This window comes from Salvia hispanica, chromosome 3 (assembly GCF_023119035.1).
Source record: "Salvia hispanica cultivar TCC Black 2014 chromosome 3, UniMelb_Shisp_WGS_1.0, whole genome shotgun sequence".
Lineage (NCBI taxonomy): Eukaryota > Viridiplantae > Streptophyta > Magnoliopsida > Lamiales > Lamiaceae > Salvia > Salvia hispanica.
In genome coordinates, this window is record NC_062967.1 from 2,666,212 (window position 1) to 2,686,998 (window position 20,787).

The 20,787-nt window shown below is 35.6% G+C and overlaps 3 protein-coding genes and 1 long non-coding RNA gene across 6 annotated transcripts; 2 read left to right on the forward strand and 2 right to left on the reverse strand.

The window, feature by feature from the left end:
- Positions 1 to 2,629: 2,629 nt before the first annotated feature.
- Positions 2,630 to 3,933, forward strand: LOC125210621. 2 transcript variants are annotated; one of them, XR_007174388.1, is made up of 5 exons: positions 2,630 to 2,717; positions 2,810 to 3,005; positions 3,074 to 3,311; positions 3,397 to 3,549; positions 3,646 to 3,933. It is a non-coding gene; the product is annotated as an uncharacterized LOC125210621 (long non-coding RNA). The 2 variants fall into 2 exon arrangements; XR_007174387.1 differs by having other exon boundaries at positions 3,397 to 3,933.
- Positions 3,934 to 7,678: 3,745 nt separating this feature from the next.
- LOC125215488 (transcription initiation factor TFIID subunit 15) lies at positions 7,679 to 9,378 on the forward strand. 2 transcript variants are annotated; one of them, XM_048116911.1, is made up of 4 exons: positions 7,679 to 7,787; positions 7,932 to 8,332; positions 8,854 to 8,967; positions 9,076 to 9,378. In XM_048116911.1, the coding sequence occupies exons 2-3, from the start codon at positions 7,941 to 7,943 to the stop codon at positions 8,942 to 8,944; spliced, it is 483 nt and encodes a 160-aa protein (XP_047972868.1). In that variant the 5' UTR covers positions 7,679 to 7,787; positions 7,932 to 7,940; the 3' UTR covers positions 8,945 to 8,967; positions 9,076 to 9,378. The 2 variants fall into 2 exon arrangements, with proteins under 2 accessions (XP_047972868.1, XP_047972869.1); XM_048116912.1 differs by having other exon boundaries at positions 7,761 to 7,793.
- A 3,296-nt stretch (positions 9,379 to 12,674) lies between these two features.
- LOC125216881 (floral homeotic protein GLOBOSA) lies at positions 12,675 to 14,717 on the reverse strand. Its single transcript, XM_048118663.1, has 7 exons — positions 14,440 to 14,717; positions 14,299 to 14,365; positions 13,668 to 13,729; positions 13,464 to 13,563; positions 13,337 to 13,366; positions 13,167 to 13,211; positions 12,675 to 13,077 (listed from the first exon to the last, which is right to left on the reverse strand). Exons 1-7 carry the CDS (start codon positions 14,625 to 14,627, stop codon positions 12,928 to 12,930), a joined length of 642 nt encoding a protein of 213 aa, XP_047974620.1. The 5' UTR covers positions 14,628 to 14,717; the 3' UTR covers positions 12,675 to 12,927.
- A 1,553-nt stretch (positions 14,718 to 16,270) lies between these two features.
- Positions 16,271 to 20,531, reverse strand: LOC125211465. The gene is made up of 10 exons (XM_048111272.1): positions 19,796 to 20,531; positions 19,309 to 19,400; positions 18,951 to 19,053; positions 18,225 to 18,493; positions 17,982 to 18,113; positions 17,733 to 17,855; positions 17,372 to 17,482; positions 17,074 to 17,291; positions 16,797 to 16,950; positions 16,271 to 16,721 (listed from the first exon to the last, which is right to left on the reverse strand). The coding sequence occupies exons 1-10, from the start codon at positions 20,013 to 20,015 to the stop codon at positions 16,503 to 16,505; spliced, it is 1,641 nt and encodes a 546-aa protein (XP_047967229.1). The 5' UTR covers positions 20,016 to 20,531; the 3' UTR covers positions 16,271 to 16,502.
- Positions 20,532 to 20,787: the final 256 nt, after the last annotated feature.

Below are 20,787 nucleotides of genomic sequence, written 5' to 3' on the forward strand. Positions count from 1 at the left end.
CCACACCACCGACTGGTGACGCGAAGGCGCGAAAAGAGTGAGAGATGAAATGTGGAAATGCAATGTTCGTATTGATGGCTGCGGTTGAAGACGAGCAGATGCAACGTATCAGGTCAGCTGAGACACCGAAGGAGGCATGGGAGATTCTGAAGACCGCTTTCGCCAAGAAGAACGAGGCAAAGCTGCAGCGCTCGGAGAATGAGTTATTCTCCATCTCGCAATGGGAGCTTACTGTAAGTCAGTACTTTTCTAAAGTTAAATCATTATGTGAAGAGATTTTAAAATTAGATCCTGATAACGTGATTAACGAGACGAGGATGAGGAGGATCATCATCCATGGTGTAAGACCCGAGTTGTGACTGCCACGCGCGGTTGGGCTACACAGCCAACGCTGGACGAGTTAGAGAATATCTTCTCCAATGAAGAGACTTTGGATAATAAGATATCTAAAGTTGTAGTCAAGGATTATGAGGAAGAAGCTCTGTTCATCGGCAATAGAGGCCGCGCTGCCAGAAATGATAACTGGCGGTGATCGAGAATATCAACGTAGAAGGGACGAAGGTGTTCGAGATCAATGGCGTGGACGAGAAGAAGATGATCGAGAGGAGAGGCGTTCTCAGCTAGGGGGAGCAGAACGCAGAGATGGCCGGAGCAACGAATCTCAAAGAAGATTTGATGGAGTATGTTATAATTGTGGGAAGAAGGGCCACATAGCCAGGTACCAACATCAGAGAATAAGCCAGTAGAAAGTCATGCAGTGATAACTAGCGGAGCATCACCAGATGAAGAGGAATGTGACATGAAAGCATTAGCTATTCTGAGTGACGGAGAGTTGGAGTCCCAGGTGTTCTCCGTTATAGAAGAAGAAGATTGGAACTTTGACGATTCCATGTTGATTATTGAAGACGAAGAGGGGAATATTATTGAGAGACGTGGGGAGAACGTAATGGAGAAATAAAACTCGAGCTGCTAGAAGATGAGGAGGAAATCGACGAGCAACATGTGGAGCTTCCAGAAACTCAAGGAGAAAATGATGAAGGAGAAGGAATAAAAATATCAGGGGTTGAAGCGGATCAAGCAACAAGAAAATTGAAGCCGCTAGAAAAGGTTTTGGAGTCCGAAGAAGAGTCAGAGAAACCACAAACTCGGAGATCAAGCAAAACACAGAAGTTGCTGGAGAAGAAAAATTTTAAAGATGATGACTCAAAAGAAGAATTGTGTCAAAGTATGCATCCTGAAGAGATCAGCATTATGGAGCTACAGAAGCTACAAGAGCAGCTAAATATACGGAGAAGAAAGTCGGTGTCGAGGGGGAGTGTGAGAAAAGAGTACACAAGAGAGTGAGTGAGTGCACTAGCTAAGTGTGCGTGAGTGTGTAGAAGAGTTAGTGTGCGAGGTGTGTCCTCGTAGAGCTAGAGGTGTGTCCTCAGGTGTTGTGAGGTGTGTCCTCCAAGAGTCGTAGTGTTGTGTTGGTGTTGTGTACACCACTGTTGTGTTATGTATTGGTGTTTCGTACACCGTTGTCGGGAGCTTAATAAAATTTTGTTTGTGTGGTCGGAACACCGATACACAACACGATGGTGTACACAACACCAACACAACACTACAACACTTGGAGGACACACTTCACAAGACACCCGAGGACACACCTCTAGCTCTACGAGGACACACCTCGCACACTACTCTCGTACACACTCAGATTGACACTACACGCACACTTAGCTAGTACAATCACTCTCTCTTGTGTACTCACTCTATTTTTGTGTACATTAACAAAATAGGCCTAGTGCCTTTATATAGATGACTAAGTCGGTTTATGTAACCGATATTACTAATCTAGAGAACTCTAGCTAATCTATTCTACTTAATATAATAATACAAAATATCTAATCTATTCCAATGTCGGTGGAACTCTCTAGATGTAATCATTTCATTTGTTAATTTGATTAATCCATCTCTCTCAGCTCTTCGTGAAGTCGGTGGAGCCTCTATGCTCAATAGTGGTTTTAATTAAAGAATTGGCTGCTTTCTCTTGGGCCAGTCAACTAGGTCAATTTTCAATTTGATGCTCGACCAAGTTTTAATATACGAGAATTTAGAAATTTTCCTTAAGAACGAGTGAGAGAATAAAATGATTTTAAATTATTTTTCTAAAGTCTAATATAGCATGTCATCTTCTTTCAAAGGGCATTTTCTGCACGCGAGTTTAGATCGAAAAGAGAAATTCAAGTTAAGGAACTAAGCGAACGAGTTGAGCTTTTCTATCCTACATTGTTGCGTGAACTTACTTTTACATTGTATGAGTTATGTGCTTAATTTCAAAACATGTTTTGTCATGCCGTATTCTTTTTTAAGGATGTGCCTATCCGATCGCCTAGTGGGAAGTGAGTCCCTACTAGATGTTATGAGTTTAATTGAATACGGGTTTGACTCGTGCGCCATCTTTCGAGTTGGCCGGTCAGTGATCGATGATGTGGCCACATTCTCATTTCACATATGATCATCATTGTGACCTCAATTGTTCTGTAGTCTTGTGGTGCTTCAAACGACGCCATGAATGCATCTTTGCAGGTTTTTATTTATCTTCATCTCAGAAACAGGATAAGTAGAACTAATGAATGTGTAGATGATGTTTCATTGTGATTTCTTGACTATTTGTATGGATATTTTCAGTGAACAACAAGCGTCGTGAATGCAGCTTTTGACCTGTTTACAAGGTGAAGTTTCAGTGTTTCACCATTTGTGATTACTCTGTTGAATTATTTTCCAACACCAGAGTGTTGCAATTGATTTCTCTCTCGTTGATCAGGGCAAGCTCCCGAGTGGCCAAGAAATCGCGGTGAAAAGGCTTTAAGGAGCCAAGGAATTCAGGAACGAAGTCGTAGTAATCTCAAGGCTTCAACACAGGAATCTTGTCAAACTCCTAGGCTGTTGCATTCAAGGGGAAGAATACATATTAGTGTATGAACACATGATCAACAGAAGTTTGGATTCTTTCATCTTTGGTATGTATTCAAGAATATATCTCGTCAATTGCAAAAAACTGGTAGCTGAACAATTTCCTCTGCTGCAGATGAATCCAAACAATCATTAGTGGATTGGAAGACTCGGGTTCAAATCATTGAAGGAATCGCGCAGGGCATTCTGTACCTGCACAAGTACTCAAGGCTGAGGGTCATACATCGCGACCTCAAGGCGAGCAATATCCTCTTGGATGGTGGTATGAACCCCAAGATCTCTGATTTTGGCATATCCAGGATTTATGGTGAGAACGGAGCTCGTGCAAAGACAACCAAAATCGCAGGCACCTAGTAAGAAACTCATGTTCCAAGTGTATTGTATGAAGTTGCATTTTTGTCGAGCATTATGCATACATATTGTTTTTTGTGTGTTTAGAGGTTACTTGTCGCCTGAATACGCTATGGATGGAAATTTCTCGAAGAAATCGGATGTGTTTAGCTTTGGCATTATAGTGCTAGAGATCATCAGTGGCAAGAGGAATATTCCTTCTTTAGGCTGATCACTCTCTGAATATGCTCGGCTATGTATGTAAGCTTCGGTTGTCACTTGTCACTCGTTTTTTTTGTTTCATTAATCATGGAAAAGGAAATGGTTTTAACATGATGGGAAAGGGAACCTAATTAGGCATGGAAGCTGTGGAAAGAAGGGAGGAGCATTGAGTTGTTGGATGAGGCGCTGCAGGCTGACTCATGCGCAGACAGTGAAGCAGAAAAGTACGTCCGGTTGGGATTCTATGCGTGCAGGAACGAGCTGCAGATCACCTGGACATGCCGGTTTTGTAGCCATGGCGGGCAACAACATAGCTGCTCTTCCTCTGCCTAAACAGCCTGCATTTTTATGCTAACAGGACTGTGTAGTTTATGCTGTTTCTTTTATTGTATTGTATATAGGTCTTTAGCAATGTCAAATGTAGATGTGGTTTATCATTTATTTAATTCAAGTAGAAGGGAATTATTTTTTAAATTTTAAAATAGTCAAGCTCTGATCCAGCAATATTTGTTACTTAAGTAAGGTAAACTTCTATGAGATTTCTTGATCATTTACAAGGTCAAATGCCCGAATAGATGGAAGGGGACATCCACCAATCACCAGTATTCAATGTAGCTTGTTAAAATATGATATTACAAAAATATATACGAGTATGACTTATTTTGTTGATAAAAGACTAAAAAAAAAGAGTATTAGACCTGCCATCTTGGATTAGGATACAATCACACATGTCTAGAATGTGGAGTATCTACTAAAGATTGCGTTTTAAAGTCTAAAGTCCCAAATAATGGTGCAGTTATATATATCTACATTTTGGATCAGTCGATAGGTTTATGTTAAAATGACAATTCCTCTTAAAATGACACCGTGACACCACTTATACAACAATATTATAAACGCTACACAACAATATTCAATACGGTAGACAGCAATCTATAGATTGCTATAGATTGTTGTCTAACGTGTTGGATATTGTTGTTCAAGAAAAATTACTGTATAAGGTATTAAATATTGCTGGCCGTCTTTTTTTATCCTTGAAATTTTTTTTTGGCTACGTGACAGCTTATTATTCGTCCACGTGTACAAATGATTAACTAAGAATGGTGGTATGATGTTATTTTAAGGAGTGGTGGCATTCTAACACTCCCCTAAGTCGATAACTTACATCTAAAGATATTTTTGCTCTAGCAATCAAAACTAAGTTAATTTGATTTTCAACACACACACACACACACACCTAGGGATACACTTGTACAGTCATACACTAAGGATGTAAATAAAGACCTAAGTTTAAAACAAAATTCACACAATACCATGTTGGATCAAAATTTGGATGGTGGATGTGATTGTTAAAAAATTGTAGATAGATTAGTTCTCGCCCAAAAGTGAATAATAAAATGAATAATGTCCGAAATCCAAATCATATACTAAGGGAGCGAAAATAATAGAAGGTGCGAAATTTTAGATGGTAAATCTGCCTTCACTGAATTACAATTGAAAAAATTATAAATATACAATTTGATTATCATAGTGTTAGAATTTTCTCTTCACAAAAATTAACATGGTTATCATTAGTTTGTTGCTGTAAGTACGTCAAAGATTGCATACAGAAGCATCATACTATTTCAAGTTTAGCAACAAGCTCCAACAAATTACTCACTATAAAGTTGAGTTTTACCTGTTATAGTGTTTCCTTTTGCCATATCAATAATAAAATCTATATATAATAAGGTTAGAACCAATCACAGTATAGTAGCATACTTATAATTTTTCATCATAGCTATAAGATTTATCAGTGTAGAGTTACAACTTGCTCATTGCAATATTAGTGCTTTCTCACTACAAATTAATTAACGATGTTATCATTAGTTTGATACAAACAAATTCCAACGTTAGTGCGAACTATGAAAACCTCAAAATAATCAAAATTAAAGTGACCCAACATAATGGTGAAATTTTAGACTATACTATAACTGCAAGTTGTGAAAAATCACTTACTTACCTTTATATAACTATTAATTTAATAATAACAAATCACCTCGTATAAAAATGGAAACTATTAGATCTTCATGAATTTCAAGTACTACTTAACAATTTCTGTTTAATTTTCGATAAAACTAGAATCTGTTACACTTTCAAGTGGATAGTTATAACTTAGATGCAATAAGGCAAAAATGTACAGTCAGCTTATGGTTAATTTCATTAGTAAAAGTAGAAATGTAGTAACAAGTTTAGGGTCATGAAAATAGTAACGTCATTATACTAGTAATTAATATATATTGTGATGGTGGTGTTGCATGAAAATTAAGAAGCATCTCCCAAAGAGAGGAATCGAATCAGTCCCCCTTTCCTTTCCTTTCCTTTCCTTTCTTTTTGCTTTTTCACAGTTTGCAACAGCTCTCTTTAACACTCCCCAAGAAAATGGTGGGTGATATGCTCATGCATATCTTAATTAGGGTTTCTTTTCTTTCCATTTCCATTATTACCATTTCTTGTTTCTTGGAGTTTCCCACTTTCCAATCCAATTCCCACCTGCATACACCATATATACATATATATTAATCATTCAAAACATTGTTATAGTAGTATTAAATTATGATATCTTCAATCCATAATGTGTATATAATAAATGGTAGTATACAATTATTACATAATTAACAACTAATTAATTAATTAGTACTAGATTAATTTCACTGCATGAGAGAGAGGGGAAGGGGGGATTCAAACTGGGTATAAATAATTAAAGATCATTAGGGCAAAAGAAAATGTGACAGCAAAAAAGCCATGGCAATGTATAGAGAGGGAAAAAGAAAAGATAATAAAAGAAAAGATGGTCAAATTGAACCTCGAAGACTACTTCAATTCTCTTCCATCATCAGCTTCGACTATCTTTATCGAAACTCTACCATTTTCACTTTCTTTCATTTTTGAAACACTCCCAATTAAGTTTCCCATTTAATATAATAATTAGTATACATCCTTAATGGATTAAAAAAAGAAATATTTTTTTACTCAAAATTGCTGGCCAACATCATCCTTGGGAGTTCCAGCCATGCAACTCCTTCGATTTCAGCTTCAGATAGTTTTATTAAAATCTGACACACACGAGTGGACACACTGCACTCTATCATTGCATCCAAAAAATTCCATTATTTTTTTACATTAAAATAAATAAATATACACTCCTACTATATTTTATTCTTGGTGAAGCCAGGGCCTTGGTATGTCACAATTTTACAAGTTTTTCATAATTGATTAAACACTAATTTTTTGAAATTATTATTGATTGTAATTACATAAAGTGAATGAGACCAACAAAAAAAGCAATTTAAGTTCGCAGGCCTGTTTTGTAATAAAATGACAAATTTAGTCCTAAAATTAGTGAGTGTCTAAATTAAAGTGATTAAAGTTGAGAGTGTAGTAGCATATATTTGACTTGGCATATTACAACTCAAGCTTCAAGTACGAGACCAAGAATATTCAAAAGAAATAAAAGAAAAAGGAATCACAATTTTTAAGTTATATAGTGACTTGCTGGAGAGTTGGTCTGGAGGGTATATTATTGAAAGAGAGACAATTAGATAAAATGGGGTCATTGCAAAAGATTTGGAATATTCAATTTGTCTGGCAATTACAAATGCTAATTACTTCTTTTTCTCGCTTCGAATATTAATATTAACGGTCGTCTTCTTTTGTCACATGTACAAAATATTCTGGCTTATCCGAACTGCACATATATTTGAATTTCCTCTAAATAAATTTGAATATCAATTACAGTTTTCATTTTCTCTTCAAATTTAATCTCCGTTACATTAGTTGAATAAGCTAACTATTAATTAACCAGGGTTCATTACTCATTAGTCCAATTAGAATTAATTTATAGCTATTTGATTTGCAAATTTGAAAAGAAAGGCATTGCTGGAAAGCAAAGGGTACTCGAATTTGTTGAGAAACTCCAAAATCCAGTAGCCTTAAAAGCATAGGCAGATAAGCTTTATCAAATTCCACGAAATATTTACCATCTTTACTACAGAATCCCATATTCTCATTATACATAATTATTGCAAATGATGCACCACCACCACCATAATATTCCCTCCCTCTCTCTTTTGTTATTTAAATTTAATTATGTGATTCCGTTCCACAAGTGAAGAATATTTGCAAAGGAATTTCCTCGCTTCTCGAGCCCCATTCCCCACTATATATAACCCTTCTTCACCACCACCATTTTCCCCACACATCCTATTATTCATTTATCTCTCTTCATTTGTAACCTAGTACTAGTAAGATTTTCTATCTTTCTCAACATCAATTTCTTCAATCGTTATTTATTTATTTATTTTCATATATATGCATGTTAATTAATTTGTGAGATGAGAAAATGTGACTAATTTTTTTTATGTATGTTTGTATATGTATAGGGAGAAAAAATGAACAGGCCAGGAGACTGGAACTGCAGGTCATGCCAGCACCTCAATTTCCAGCGGAGGGACTCGTGCCAGCGCTGCGGGGACCCGAGGCCCGGGGATAGGGCGGACTACGGAGGATTCGGGGGCAGAGGGTCCGCCACGGCTGCGGTCGCCTTTGGGTTCACGGGCCCGGACGTGAGGCCCGGGGACTGGTACTGCTCCATTGCCAACTGCGGGGCCCACAACTTCGCCAGCCGCTCCAGCTGCTTCAAGTGCGGGGCCGCCAAGGACGACAGCGGCCCCGCCGCCTTCGACTCTGAGATGTCGAGGGCCCGTGCCTTCGGGTTCGGAGTCGGAGGGGCCGGCGCCGGGGGCCGCTCGGGCTGGAAATCCGGCGACTGGATTTGCGCCAGGTAAGAATAATAATTAGTTAGTTACACATTGTAACTTTCTATTTAAAGATTTTTGTGTTTAATTAGTTACTAAGTCGGTTTTGTTGCATGATAGAACAGTACTAATATCTAATTTTTGTAAATAAATTCACGTGTCTTTGGTGCATAATATGTAATTAAGTATTATGGTGTACTAGTATTATAATGTAATACAAGTGTACAATTTTACTTACAAAAATGTACGATGACGGATCCAGGAAACGAAACTCTTGTTGGATGTTGGGTAAAGAACCAAAATTATCCAACATCCAAAATGATACGGGCGATAGGGACTCATGAGTTGTCGCACACTAAAGTCAAAGGCCAAATTTAATGAATTTTTCCAGCTCTTATGGCTTATAGCGAGATCACTCGACCCTATTCTATATGGATTTGCTCTTTCAATATATAGCATGAAATTTGATTTTTTTTTTACAATAGTATAGAATTACATGGTTTTTTTAATGTCATGAGATGAGAACTAATACTGTTGCTTCACACAGGCCGGGTTGCAACGAGCACAATTTCGCGAGCAGGATGGAGTGCTTTAGGTGCAATGCACCGAGAGACACCGGGAGCAAATCTTCGTTCTAATTCAACAGATTCTCCATTTTTGGGTAGAGATTTAAAAACAACACCCCAAATAATTATATTTCAATTCTTACGTTGTTTGGACATATCTATTTAATTTAAATGGTTAAATTGAATTTGATTTGTGTTTTCAGGTTCAAGAATTGGAAGCGAATGAAAGAGAAAATCAAGATTTGAGCACAAAGGACGAGGATGAATGTTTCTTTTTGGAGCTACTTTGGAATTTCGTCATTTTCTATTTTCATCTTTTTTTCTTTTGTAATATTTTAATTTCCTTTTTTGAACTTTAGGGAGCATTAGGTCAATTCATGGTACGCAGAGCTGAATCTTTTATTAGTAGTAATTGTAGTTTGGTTTGAGATATTAATTATTGTCATGTACTTTCCTTGCTGTTTTGAGATCTAATTAATATCTACGTGTCCACCAGTTTTATTTTATTCCATAAATTCGATAAAGTTGTGGTAAATTGCCCTTTTTTATTGTACGTATAAAGTTAAGACCAAGAGTCCTTAAAAAAATTTAAGATCCCATTTTTTTCTAGTAATAAGTGTGTATGTTTATTACTCCATCAACCAACAATATGTGATTAAATTTAAGGGACCATTTCTATCAAGTATAGTCTATACTTGATGTATAGTAATAAATTTGTACGGTATATATTCGTCAGGATTTTAAGGCTTTGGAAATCAGTTTTTTGGTATTAATATTAATAAAAAAAAATTAACACCTTATTTTTGATGATTTTTAGTTCGCTTGTAAAATAAAAGAAAATTCATTTGATTATATTAGTAATTTGAATATATACTTAATACCTAAAAAATAAATAGAGATACAAAAATTGGAATAATGTGTACGTACGTAGGTGCAAATTAAACTAATGGTCTTTCCATTAAGGAGAATCTTTGGTGTCTCATCTTTATCATTTAATCTATAGATTAACGAATACTATTATTAAGTTCTATATATATTTAGAAAACACATTACCATTTGCATATCAACTTCTTTTAGAATTTGACATGTACTATATACAATTTCATGGTATCACTATATATGTTATTGCCGAATTGATAAGATTGATTAAGACTAAAACTGGTTTGAGCTACGGCTTTAATAATTGAGTTGAAAGATGTATATTATATGAAATGAAAAGAGATTTAAGGTGCTTAAGAAATCCAAGTTCACATTGGATTCCAAAGCTTTTAAGATAACAACATTCTTTTGGAGTCTTTTTCATTGACCTCCTCATTGGGCTGCATACACAAGGAGAGAGAGAAGTGGTCAAAAAGTGAGCACCAGAAATTGATTAATGTCTGCTGCTACACTCCATTATTTCGCTTTTAGGGAGATTCTTGCTTCCCTTTAAGCAGGCTTTACAAAAATTGATTCATGTGCTTTGTTTATACACACCTCCACTTCTTTGTATTATCCTCATTTCACCAATTCTATGGCTTCGATGAATTGATTCACTTGAAGTCGGCCGACATTCGGCTGCCAAGGGCGTCGGTTGCTCCAAATAGATGCGACCGTGTCGTTGAAATTGGTGGATTGGTTGCGAGCTTGGACGAACATATGAGAATCTGCATTATACACAATGACTAACGAAACCACTTAATATTAGTAGGACAAACGTAGAAAAAAATATTGATAGAGACTCGCAAGTAAATTTATTTTGTGATAATCACATACACGTGTATATATACAGACAGATAAAAAAACGAAATTATTTTCTAATAATTGTGCAAACTACAGATTCAGAGAGAACACATATAATTAGTAAACATTGAAAAAACAATTAAAGACACACAAATGGTCATAAATGTCGTATTTTCCTAGTTGATCTCCCTAAATAATTACACTGAGCTGTTTTATATATTTGCAAAACAGTACTATCAGAATATCTCGTACAATTTGAATCTGGCAAATACTAACACAAATGAAAAAAAAAAAGACACACAAAAAAGTTGACTGCATTTGTGATAACTGAAAATACTAAATTATTCCTCCACATTCCCCCTTTTTCCAAGAAAAAAAAGCAATGTGACACTTAACCATCTTCTCTAACTTCATCTTTTATATGCTATTTTCTCTTTCAAATTCGCAAGCTAAATTCTTTACCACATATTCTCTACTAATCAATTCATATATCTCATTAAATTCCATCATTTTCCCTTTTATTTTGAATTGAACCGCCTATGGAGTCGACAACATCTCTAAAGATCTACTATAGGGTCGAATATAATTTTCGACAAACTCTAGAAACATTTACATGCATGTGTAATGAAAGTAGGCTCTAGCTAAATCTACTTAATTGGACCATAGTGATCTATCATGATTCATGAATCAAAGGTATTTTGAAACCTTGAAAATCTCTTTAAATTTGAAAAGAGCCTAGCATTAATAAAAGAGACAGAGGATGAAGACAATTAATAATTGTCACATCATCATATAAATTCTACATCAATTGAAAAGCTCTCAAATTCATGCATGTAGTGAAAGAAACTTTGGACACCTTTAAACCGTGACTTTAAATCCATATGGCCCCCCAAACACATACCATTATAGACTAATAAAAAATGGGTTTGATTTTTATCTTAAACTAACAACTGTGATAGTCAATGATTGCTAAAAAATGTGAAAGATTTTTATCCAACAATTCTAAGTGCCATAAAAAGATTGCTTTTATTCACTCAAAAAAGAAAAAGATTGCTTTTAATTACTTTCTTTTTATGTTTACGGAGAGTAGCACAAAAGCATAATTACTGAGTTAGTAGGCCATGCTGACTTTGTGTAATAAGCTTTTAAATGGGCCCTTAAACACCTTTTAAGGTTCAATGGGCCACTAAAACCATTTGGGCCCACCATTTATTAACATCTTGATTATTTGTTATTTGAAGTAACATACAAACCCATAAAGGTTATAAGTAGAATAATTTATATTAATAAAACATTTATTTCTATGAAATGTCATGCAATAATAAAATGAATATCGGAAAGCCAGTTTTTTTAGGTATAAAGGCCCAGTGTTTTTTATATGTAGCCCAAGAGCTTAATTGTGATCTATGGGCTTTCAGCCTATCCGATAAAAACTACTCCTATAAAGGTAGATTAAAAAAAAGACCAATAACTAATTAATAATCTAGTTAGCTAGTGAGTAGTGACGTAACACTAAAAAACCTACACAAATAAAAAAATCAAAATGAAAATTTGTAAATCCAACAAGAAATAGATCTCTTACTTTGAAATATTCATACTTACCTACTACAAAAGGAACAATATTAATCATAAACAACGGCCATGTCACTTGTATATAGAAATTTCGGGCTGAATTTTCAAATTTGGGTCTACTATTATGTTTAATAAACATTCTATCTGTTAATGAAAAATAGTCTTATTTTCCTTTTCTGGGTGAATACGAAAAATAATCTCATTTAAAAAAAAAAAGAATTTCTCTCACACGCTACCCATTTTTTCTCATTCACTCATACGATACTTTACCCACTTTTTTTCTTTTCTTTCTTATTTTACCAGTTTCTCGTTAAAACACATGTTGTCCAGCAATGGACCTATTTTTCATGGACGTGAGTATCAAATTATGTGCTTTTGGGCCCTATAGTATTTTGGGTCATGAAAAATACCTTTTGATCACTGATTCATTTGCAAGGGGGAAAAAACATAAACATAAACATCAAACCCTAGAATTTGTGGAGTGAAAAGAAAAAACACAAACAGCATTATCACAAATAGATATGCAAACTCATGATAAAGCACACTACTAGTTCATGACAAAGTCTTCTTACAAGTCACAACAACATACTAGGAGAGAATAGTGTAGTTAGGCTTGAACAAGACAGCCACCACCACTCACAACACACTCTTAGACAACCAACAAATTAACACATTACATTACAGTAGTAGTCTTCCACAAACATCAACTAAAATCCCAAGTTGTGTAGTTATTTGTAAATTTTAAGGTAAGTAGGGAGCTCTTAGAAACGCTCCTGCAGATTGGGCTGCATCGGCTGCACGCGAAAGGCAAAGGGCATCTGCTGCTGAGCTTCATAGTCTGCGACTTGCTGATCGTACACGCCCTGCGCCTCCATCACGTTATCATCCATCGGATCCAGATGCATCTGCCGCTGCTCATCACAAAATTCAACATTTTTCTCAATCTTTTTCTCAATCAAATGGCACAATTTCAGATATATGTATTAATTAAGAAGCTTACCAGCTTGAATAGAAGGTTCTGGTTCTCCTCCTCCATCATTTCATTCTGGAATTATTTTTAGTAACACAAACATTAGTAGACATACATAACATGTGTGGAAAAAAGTGAGTAAAATTATATCCAATACTATTGAAATGAAAAATTGAGAGAATGTGGTGTGATGTTTATACATGTTTCCTCATCATCCGCACAAACTCCATCTGTCACAGTAAAAAAGAAAATAAGGAGATTTTAGATGCATAATCATTGAGAAAATACTAATACTCCTATCGAATATATGTATGTAATCATAAGGACCTGTTTGGCTTTGAGAGTTGTAATTCCATTTTCAAGGGCTTCCTCCAACACCATCAGCTCCTTGTAATTCAAATTAGATATGTCTTCTCCTTTCAGGTGCCTGGGCCAAAAAAAATATTCTAAATTTCAAGAAAAAAAAATGGGAAGATGGGAAACATCAAGATAAAAAAAGGGAGGAAAAAGAAAACCCCAAATTCTTACAACCTCAATTGAATCTGCATGCTGTCATTTTCTTTCTTGATTCGATTGATTTCATTGTCCAAGTGCTGCATTTTTCAACAGTAATACTATGTTAGTAGATCCTTTTTAAATGATAAATAAATAAACATAAATATGCAGATCTATAGGTTAAGCTAATGATATATTCAATCAAAAAACCACTGAAATCTTGATAAGAACCAACAGGCCAAGAAGGAGCACATCAAGTACAAAAAGGGGAGCCCTACAACTGAATCTCTATTTGAGGGTACATAAATACATAAGTTTATTTCCCTTTCTTGTGCTAAGAAACTGCAGTAGTATTCATAATTTTCCTTTCACAAATTTTAGCAACCAAAGGAAAGAGAGAGAATGACAATTTTTTACCAGATCTGTTGACAGATGTAACATCTTATGCAGTTTTTGGAGTTCTTTGTCATGGAAAAGTGCTAAAATGGTAGCTTGTAGCAGAAACAGAAAGGGCCATGGATAGATCCAGAGATGGAAACCCTCAAACTATATAAAGATCTTTCACAAAATCCAATCTTTGAGACATTTTACACACTTTTAGCACAAACCCATGTTGGTTTTGCCAAATTCTTGAATTCTAGGGCTAAATTTTTTGATATTTTAATACCTCATGTTTTGCATCCCAGAGCCTCTTTCCAGACAGTTTGTGGTACTGATCCAACATGTCAACAAGCCTGTAAAAGACAAACATAGAAATTAGGTAGTGAAAAATCAAGAAACTAAACAAAAAAACACACACACAACATACGTAGTGGAGGGGCTGCAGAAATCGTGCATCTTGCCGGAGTTGGCGAAGATGATGACAGAAACATGAGCATCGCACAAAACACTGATCTCCTTAGCTTTTTTCATGATCCCATTTCTTCTTTTGGAGTAGGTGACTTGCCTGTTGCTTGAGTTCTCAATCCTCTTGATCTCAATCTTACCTCTCCCCATCTTCAAAGATCACTTTTTTTTCTCTATTTCTCTCTCTTGTTTGGCCTTTTCACACCAGGAGAAACACTTTTAATGTTGAAGAAGGAGATGGGAAATTGATAAGAATATGAGGGGTATGCAATGGCATTTTCCCTTTGTAGGAATGAGGGACAAGAAACTTTCGAAAAACTCAGCAAAAGACAGCCGTTTAAGGAATTACGGTCTGTTGACAAAGCCTAGCCAACTGTAATAAATAAAGGTAAAAGATTAAATTTTTTTGGTTTAATTGTTATTCTCTTGGTTTCACCTTGTTGTCTTTTGGTCTCTCTATATCCTTGCAATTGAAGTGATGAAACTCAGTAATTTATTCATTCTTGTGGATAGGGTTAGTAGGTTTCCAGTAATCTTGAAATTAGGGTTTTCAGTGAGAGGTGGAGAGAAGAAATCATGTGGTTACTTGTGATTAGTGTGTTTCTTGAATTGAAATCTTTACCATCAAATCAAAATCAAAGTGTTGGTCAGAGAAGGAAAATGGCTATTGATGGGATTTTAGAAGGGCTATAGCTCTATAAGATATGAGATGGGACAGGAAAGTGTTATCAATCCGGTTTTGAGTCTCAACAACATTCGACCACCAAATTAATAAGTGTGTAATGTAAGGCAAGATTTTAGTCAAAATGTCAAGTCTATGTGGCTCGATTCGATATTCCTGGCAAGGGTGAGGAATTCAATAAAAATATTTGATCTCATATTTATCCAATTATATAAATCAGACTTTATTCTTTTAGCTAAATGAATTTAGGTTGAGCTTGAATATCATTTCATAAGTAGGGTTATAGTAACTCATTACTAGATTTAACGGAAAATCACTTTATTTTGTACTAATTCATAACCAATAAGTAGTTTTTATTGAATAAGAAATTATTTTGGTTGAATTTTTTTTACTATATGCAATACATTTATATGCTAGATCATTCTTTTTCTTACCGAATAAATTGTGCAAACTATACTCCAATTAAATTATCATTGCGCAAAGAGTGGTTGAGCTTGACACTTCTCTGTTTATATGATTAATACACAATTACATGATTAAACTAATTAATTAGGAACTATTGAACGACATTTATCCACGATGCTAGTGTTTCCATAAATGAAACGTTGCTATCAAACTTTTTGTTTGATTGATTTTTATTAAAAAAAACTACACATAGAGTATGTATAGGTTTGCATTTGGTGATGTAAGATTGAACCTAAAACCTCTAATTAAGGAGAGTATTATTGATGCATCGGCTTAGCCACTTGAGCTACGCCTTGTTCACATATTAAATACTTACATTACAATTATTACTCATACATAATTATTGTTTAAAATATTTATGAAAACTACTATATAAATATTTTTAGAATTAATTTGGCACATTAATTTATATGTATTCTCAACTTTCAACTTCTCAAAATGTGAGTTCGAAAGTTTTCTCTTCTCTTTAGGGTTAGTCATGTCTTGATTTGGACATATACATGAGATTTGAGTTTGATATCTTGTATTGGGCTTACTTTCTAGCCCAACTTAGAAATGCAAAATAAAAATGAAAATAAAAATGTAATGATGATTGATTGTGATACACATTATGACAATAGTATTGAACCAATTAAAGAAATCAAACTGAAGACGATGTCAACATTATTTTTTTGAATAAAAGAGTATAACATGTATCTTGAATTATCATCAACAACTAATTCAGCAAGAAACACAAATAAAAAACTTAAAACTACATTTTGACAATGTGAAACACAACTTGGCTGATATTATGAACATATACAGATTTTATATCCCTGTTTCAAACTGATCATATGTTAGCAGAAACTGATGGGATATTCGGAGAGGGCTTACGGAGCTCACGCTCTGATCAATAACTCGTAGAGGTTACTGTTACTGTCACCTTGAACGCGTTTCAACATTTCAAAACTCCTCCGACTGCCAAGAAAATCAATCCGTCTGAATTCTATATGACCGCACTCTGCTGTTTCCTTGCTCGAGTAGATGGACCTGAGCCGGTCAGCATGCCTCGAGTCTGTGTAGATGGCAACTTCTATTTCCTCATTAGACATATTCTCCTAAAAATCAAGTGATATATAGTAAGATCACTGCATTGCATCATTGAATCATAAGATACCAAGAAAAAAGCATACCTGATAAAATGCATAGATATAATCTAACACCTGCAAACATGTAAACCCTTTGTTGCTGAAAAATGTTCTCGAACTAGGGCCCATCTCAGAGAACCGGTCGACAGGGAACATGATCGTAAGGAAAGGGCCTTTTAGTATTAACTCGGTCTTCTCACTGCACATTTAACATGTATGAAAAGCTATGAGATAGAGCAGTACTTTTCAAGTTTGTAGTACACAGAATATAAGGCGATAGAAAATGATTTTCGTATAAGAGTAGCGAAGAGTTTTAGCTAACCTTTCTGTGAGAGGTCGGGATAAGTTCACAAATGAAGATTCGGATTCTTTTCCATCTTCTTTGGCATCAAAGAACACGGGTGGCTGGTCTTCAGCGCCATTCTCGACACTTGAGGACTCTGTATAAATGGATGCAGTCGAGGTTGGCTCGGACACTGACCAGCAAATTGAATCCAAAAGACTGCCTGGCGTTATTGGCCGTATTGGAGTCTGGCATGTCTGCAATCATAATACCACCACCAAGTCATCACCAGATTAACCATATCCTTTTATCAATGAGTTCAAGGAAAAATATCAACCTGCATTTGACGGTTCCGACGCTTTCTGACACCATCTTTGGCTAGGGTCACCTTTATTTGCCTTGTTTCATGACTGGCTTTATCAGCAGAACAAGTCACCCTACTCACTCCCTGAAAAGATTTCAATTGAAAACTCAAACGGAAAGGAATATAACATCTACTCAAAAACAGAAAAAATGAATGTCCTTAACAATTTGAACATTATATTCCATAAAATACAGAATAAGTTCGGGGAAATTCTGATCAAACCACCTCCAATTATATCTATCAAGTTCACACGGTTGTGGATATAAAAAATTCGAGTTATCAAGTAATTGTAAATGTAATAATGGAAGAGTCTTTTAAGAGATTTAGTCCAGACCTCGTGAGAAACATCATGCCGGAGGTTATCAACCCTTGCTCCAGTATACCTGGCTAGATCAGTTGATAAATGGACGAGTCTTTGAAGAGATTTTTCTTTTGCAGACTTTAGAACCCATAGTGGCTGAGGGGGAGAAAAAGACGGCATCATGAGCACGATATGTTAAATTTTACTGGACAGAACGGGTGAATTCACACAATCCTAACCAAAATATCAAAACAAAAATCTGCCCAACGTTGGAGAACTTACTGTTACAACGTTGGTCGAGTGTCCCAGATATTTTTGTACAGAAGGTCCTTCACATACTACATAATTAACATTGCAGCCAACAAACCATTGGTCCACTAAGGTAGCACCTTCGGCAGAGAGAGCTACGGAAACCTAAGAACACATTTGATGCAGTTTTCTCAAAATGCATTAAAAATAGTTTAGACGAGGCAGTACGATTGGAAAACAAACGGAGACCATAGATTTAATCAACTGCGAGCCTACCTTACTGAGAAGTTCTGCAGGTACATCTACATCAACATAAAAGGATTGACCGGAAAAGGATGATGAAGTAGTGTATCTTTTACTCTCCCTCTCTGAAAACTGGGAGCCAGGAGCTCCACAAAATTCGGGTTGTTTATTATGCTTAAGCAAACCAGAAGGCAGACACGAATTTTCAGCACCAGAGTTCTGATCAAGCCGTTTCGAGTCATTACTTGCTAGACCATTATCTCCGATGCTATTAACACTGTACTGTGTTTCGCTCAGCCTAACTGAAATAAACCCAGTGGTTACCACCCATTGTAGCTCAAACAGAATGCATGCAGTAGAGAATATCACATCAACCAAGTCTGAGAAGCATAATATCTAGTGTCCAAAGGTTCAGAATATGTTATCTTTCTAGTTTCCCAGTAATCAAAATATCTATATACGAAAAAACAAAGTCCTGCTATGCTCAGTATCAGTACAGGGAGATACAGATATTATCGTTATCTTTGGCACAGTATATAAGTATTAGCAGGTGCATAAATGTATCTTATCAAAATAAATTTTATTCAAACGAATATTTGAAGTTTAAGAAGCTCACTTAGAAACAGGCTACATCAAAACCGGAAACACAATTAACTCTGGTCATGGGGTTTAAAGGATAAAGGCCGTAACCACAATGTGTAGCAACTTATAAAGTCTACAAATGCAGAAATATTATTATGTGAAAGACAGAACTATTACCATTCCTTTTGACGCTATCCACAAACCACCCAATTGTTACCAGGAGTAAACCATTTGTAGTTCCATGTTGCATAGCATGCTCAAACTTACGTCCTTGAAAGCTGTAATAAACGTTAAGGGTAACACAACCATACTCAGGATTCTTAAATAATTAAAAATAGTGGATTTAGTTATAATTATGTTCATCTGCTGCAACGAAAGGAAGAAAAAACTAATATCTCACCACAAGATAAATTGATGGGAGATTCACAAAATTAAAACTCTTGTTTCTATATCAGTAATAGCCAAATGCAGTCGAGGATAATATAACAGTGCTATTGAACCTAAATAGTAAAACATGCACAGACAAAAAGGATATCTGAACCACCAAGTGAGTGCAATGGGGATGGAGATGAGGACTGTATTGACCTCCCAATCTCTCCGTTGCTTCCTTCACCTGCTTCCTTGTTTCTACAAATGAACACAATATTTGAGAAGATATATATGTACTAAATTATTAACAGGACATCAACAATTCTTCACAACGGGAAAACATTTTAGAGTCACAAATGGTTTAAAAAAAGTGGGATCACCAATTAACAAAACAGCTTGATTCAACCACAATAAAACAAGGTTGATCAACCATCACTGTCAACTAAAGAAGGGATTGAAATGGCCACTTGCTTCCCTTTATGGACAGCTAAATTGCAAGAAGAGCTTCTCAATTATATGGAGACTGCATAGAACTTATTTAAATTCATCAATCTCAACATACATACTCCCAAACTAAGCAAAAACAATCACAATACTGATACAACACACATATAAATCACAGAGCTAAACACATTTAGTAGCAGTATGCATACCTTTAGAGAGCCCCGTCACGCAAATGACAAGGCCGGAGAAAGGGCCTCTCGCTTTCACGGTTTTCACCGGAGTTTCTGGCACTGCGGCGGCAGCCGGAGAGGGCGGCTCCAAAGAAAACGTCGAGATTCCTCTGAATGAGGAAGAGAAATCCATGAACAGCCTCGAACACCCCTTCGCAGCAATCACCTCCACCCTCCCTCCCCCAATTCCACCACCCATTCTCTAAATCATTCAATCAACTAACGCAATACGCCTCTGTAATCACAAATTTCCTTTTGATATGAAGCTCAATCGCAAATTCAGTTCACTGCATTAAAGGAAAGGGAGGGAAATTGAAAGCTTTGAGGGTCAATGCATCTGCTTTCCACACAGAGAGAACACGCGAAGTTTAAAAATTCAATCCTTTTTCAAGAAAATAAGAGAGAAAGGCGAAGAATGAGGGCTATAGAAATGCAAAATCTCTACTTTAACGGATGTATGGAGTGATGTGCCCCATATGAAGTGAAATAAAGACTGGAGAATAATCTAAAGCAGAAATTTTCATGAAATTGCGATTTTATGCTCTTTTCCTTTTTCGTCCTTTTGCTTTTTGATGAGGTTCAGAAAAGTGGGAATTGGCGTGAACCGAAAAATCACTTTATTTTCATCCATCTCATTCTCTCTCTAAATTTAGCAGAGTGAAAGGCCGACGCCATGGACGCATCGCATAGGCGTTTTTTTCCATTGATTTTTGAACTCTTTGCTCAAATCTTAATTCATAAACGAACGTTGGCTATGTGAAAATTACTTTTATATCCTTGCTTCAGTTTTTTCAATTATTCATTATTTTTTTGTCGCGATGTGGTCCATTAATTTTAGATCAATGATTTAAAAGCTATAGTTAATGTTGATGAACAACTCTTTGCTTGTTAATGGAGAAAGTGATTATTTATACATGGTATGAGATTATTTTTTCTTTTTTTTATAGTGATTCGCAAAATAAGAAAAGGAA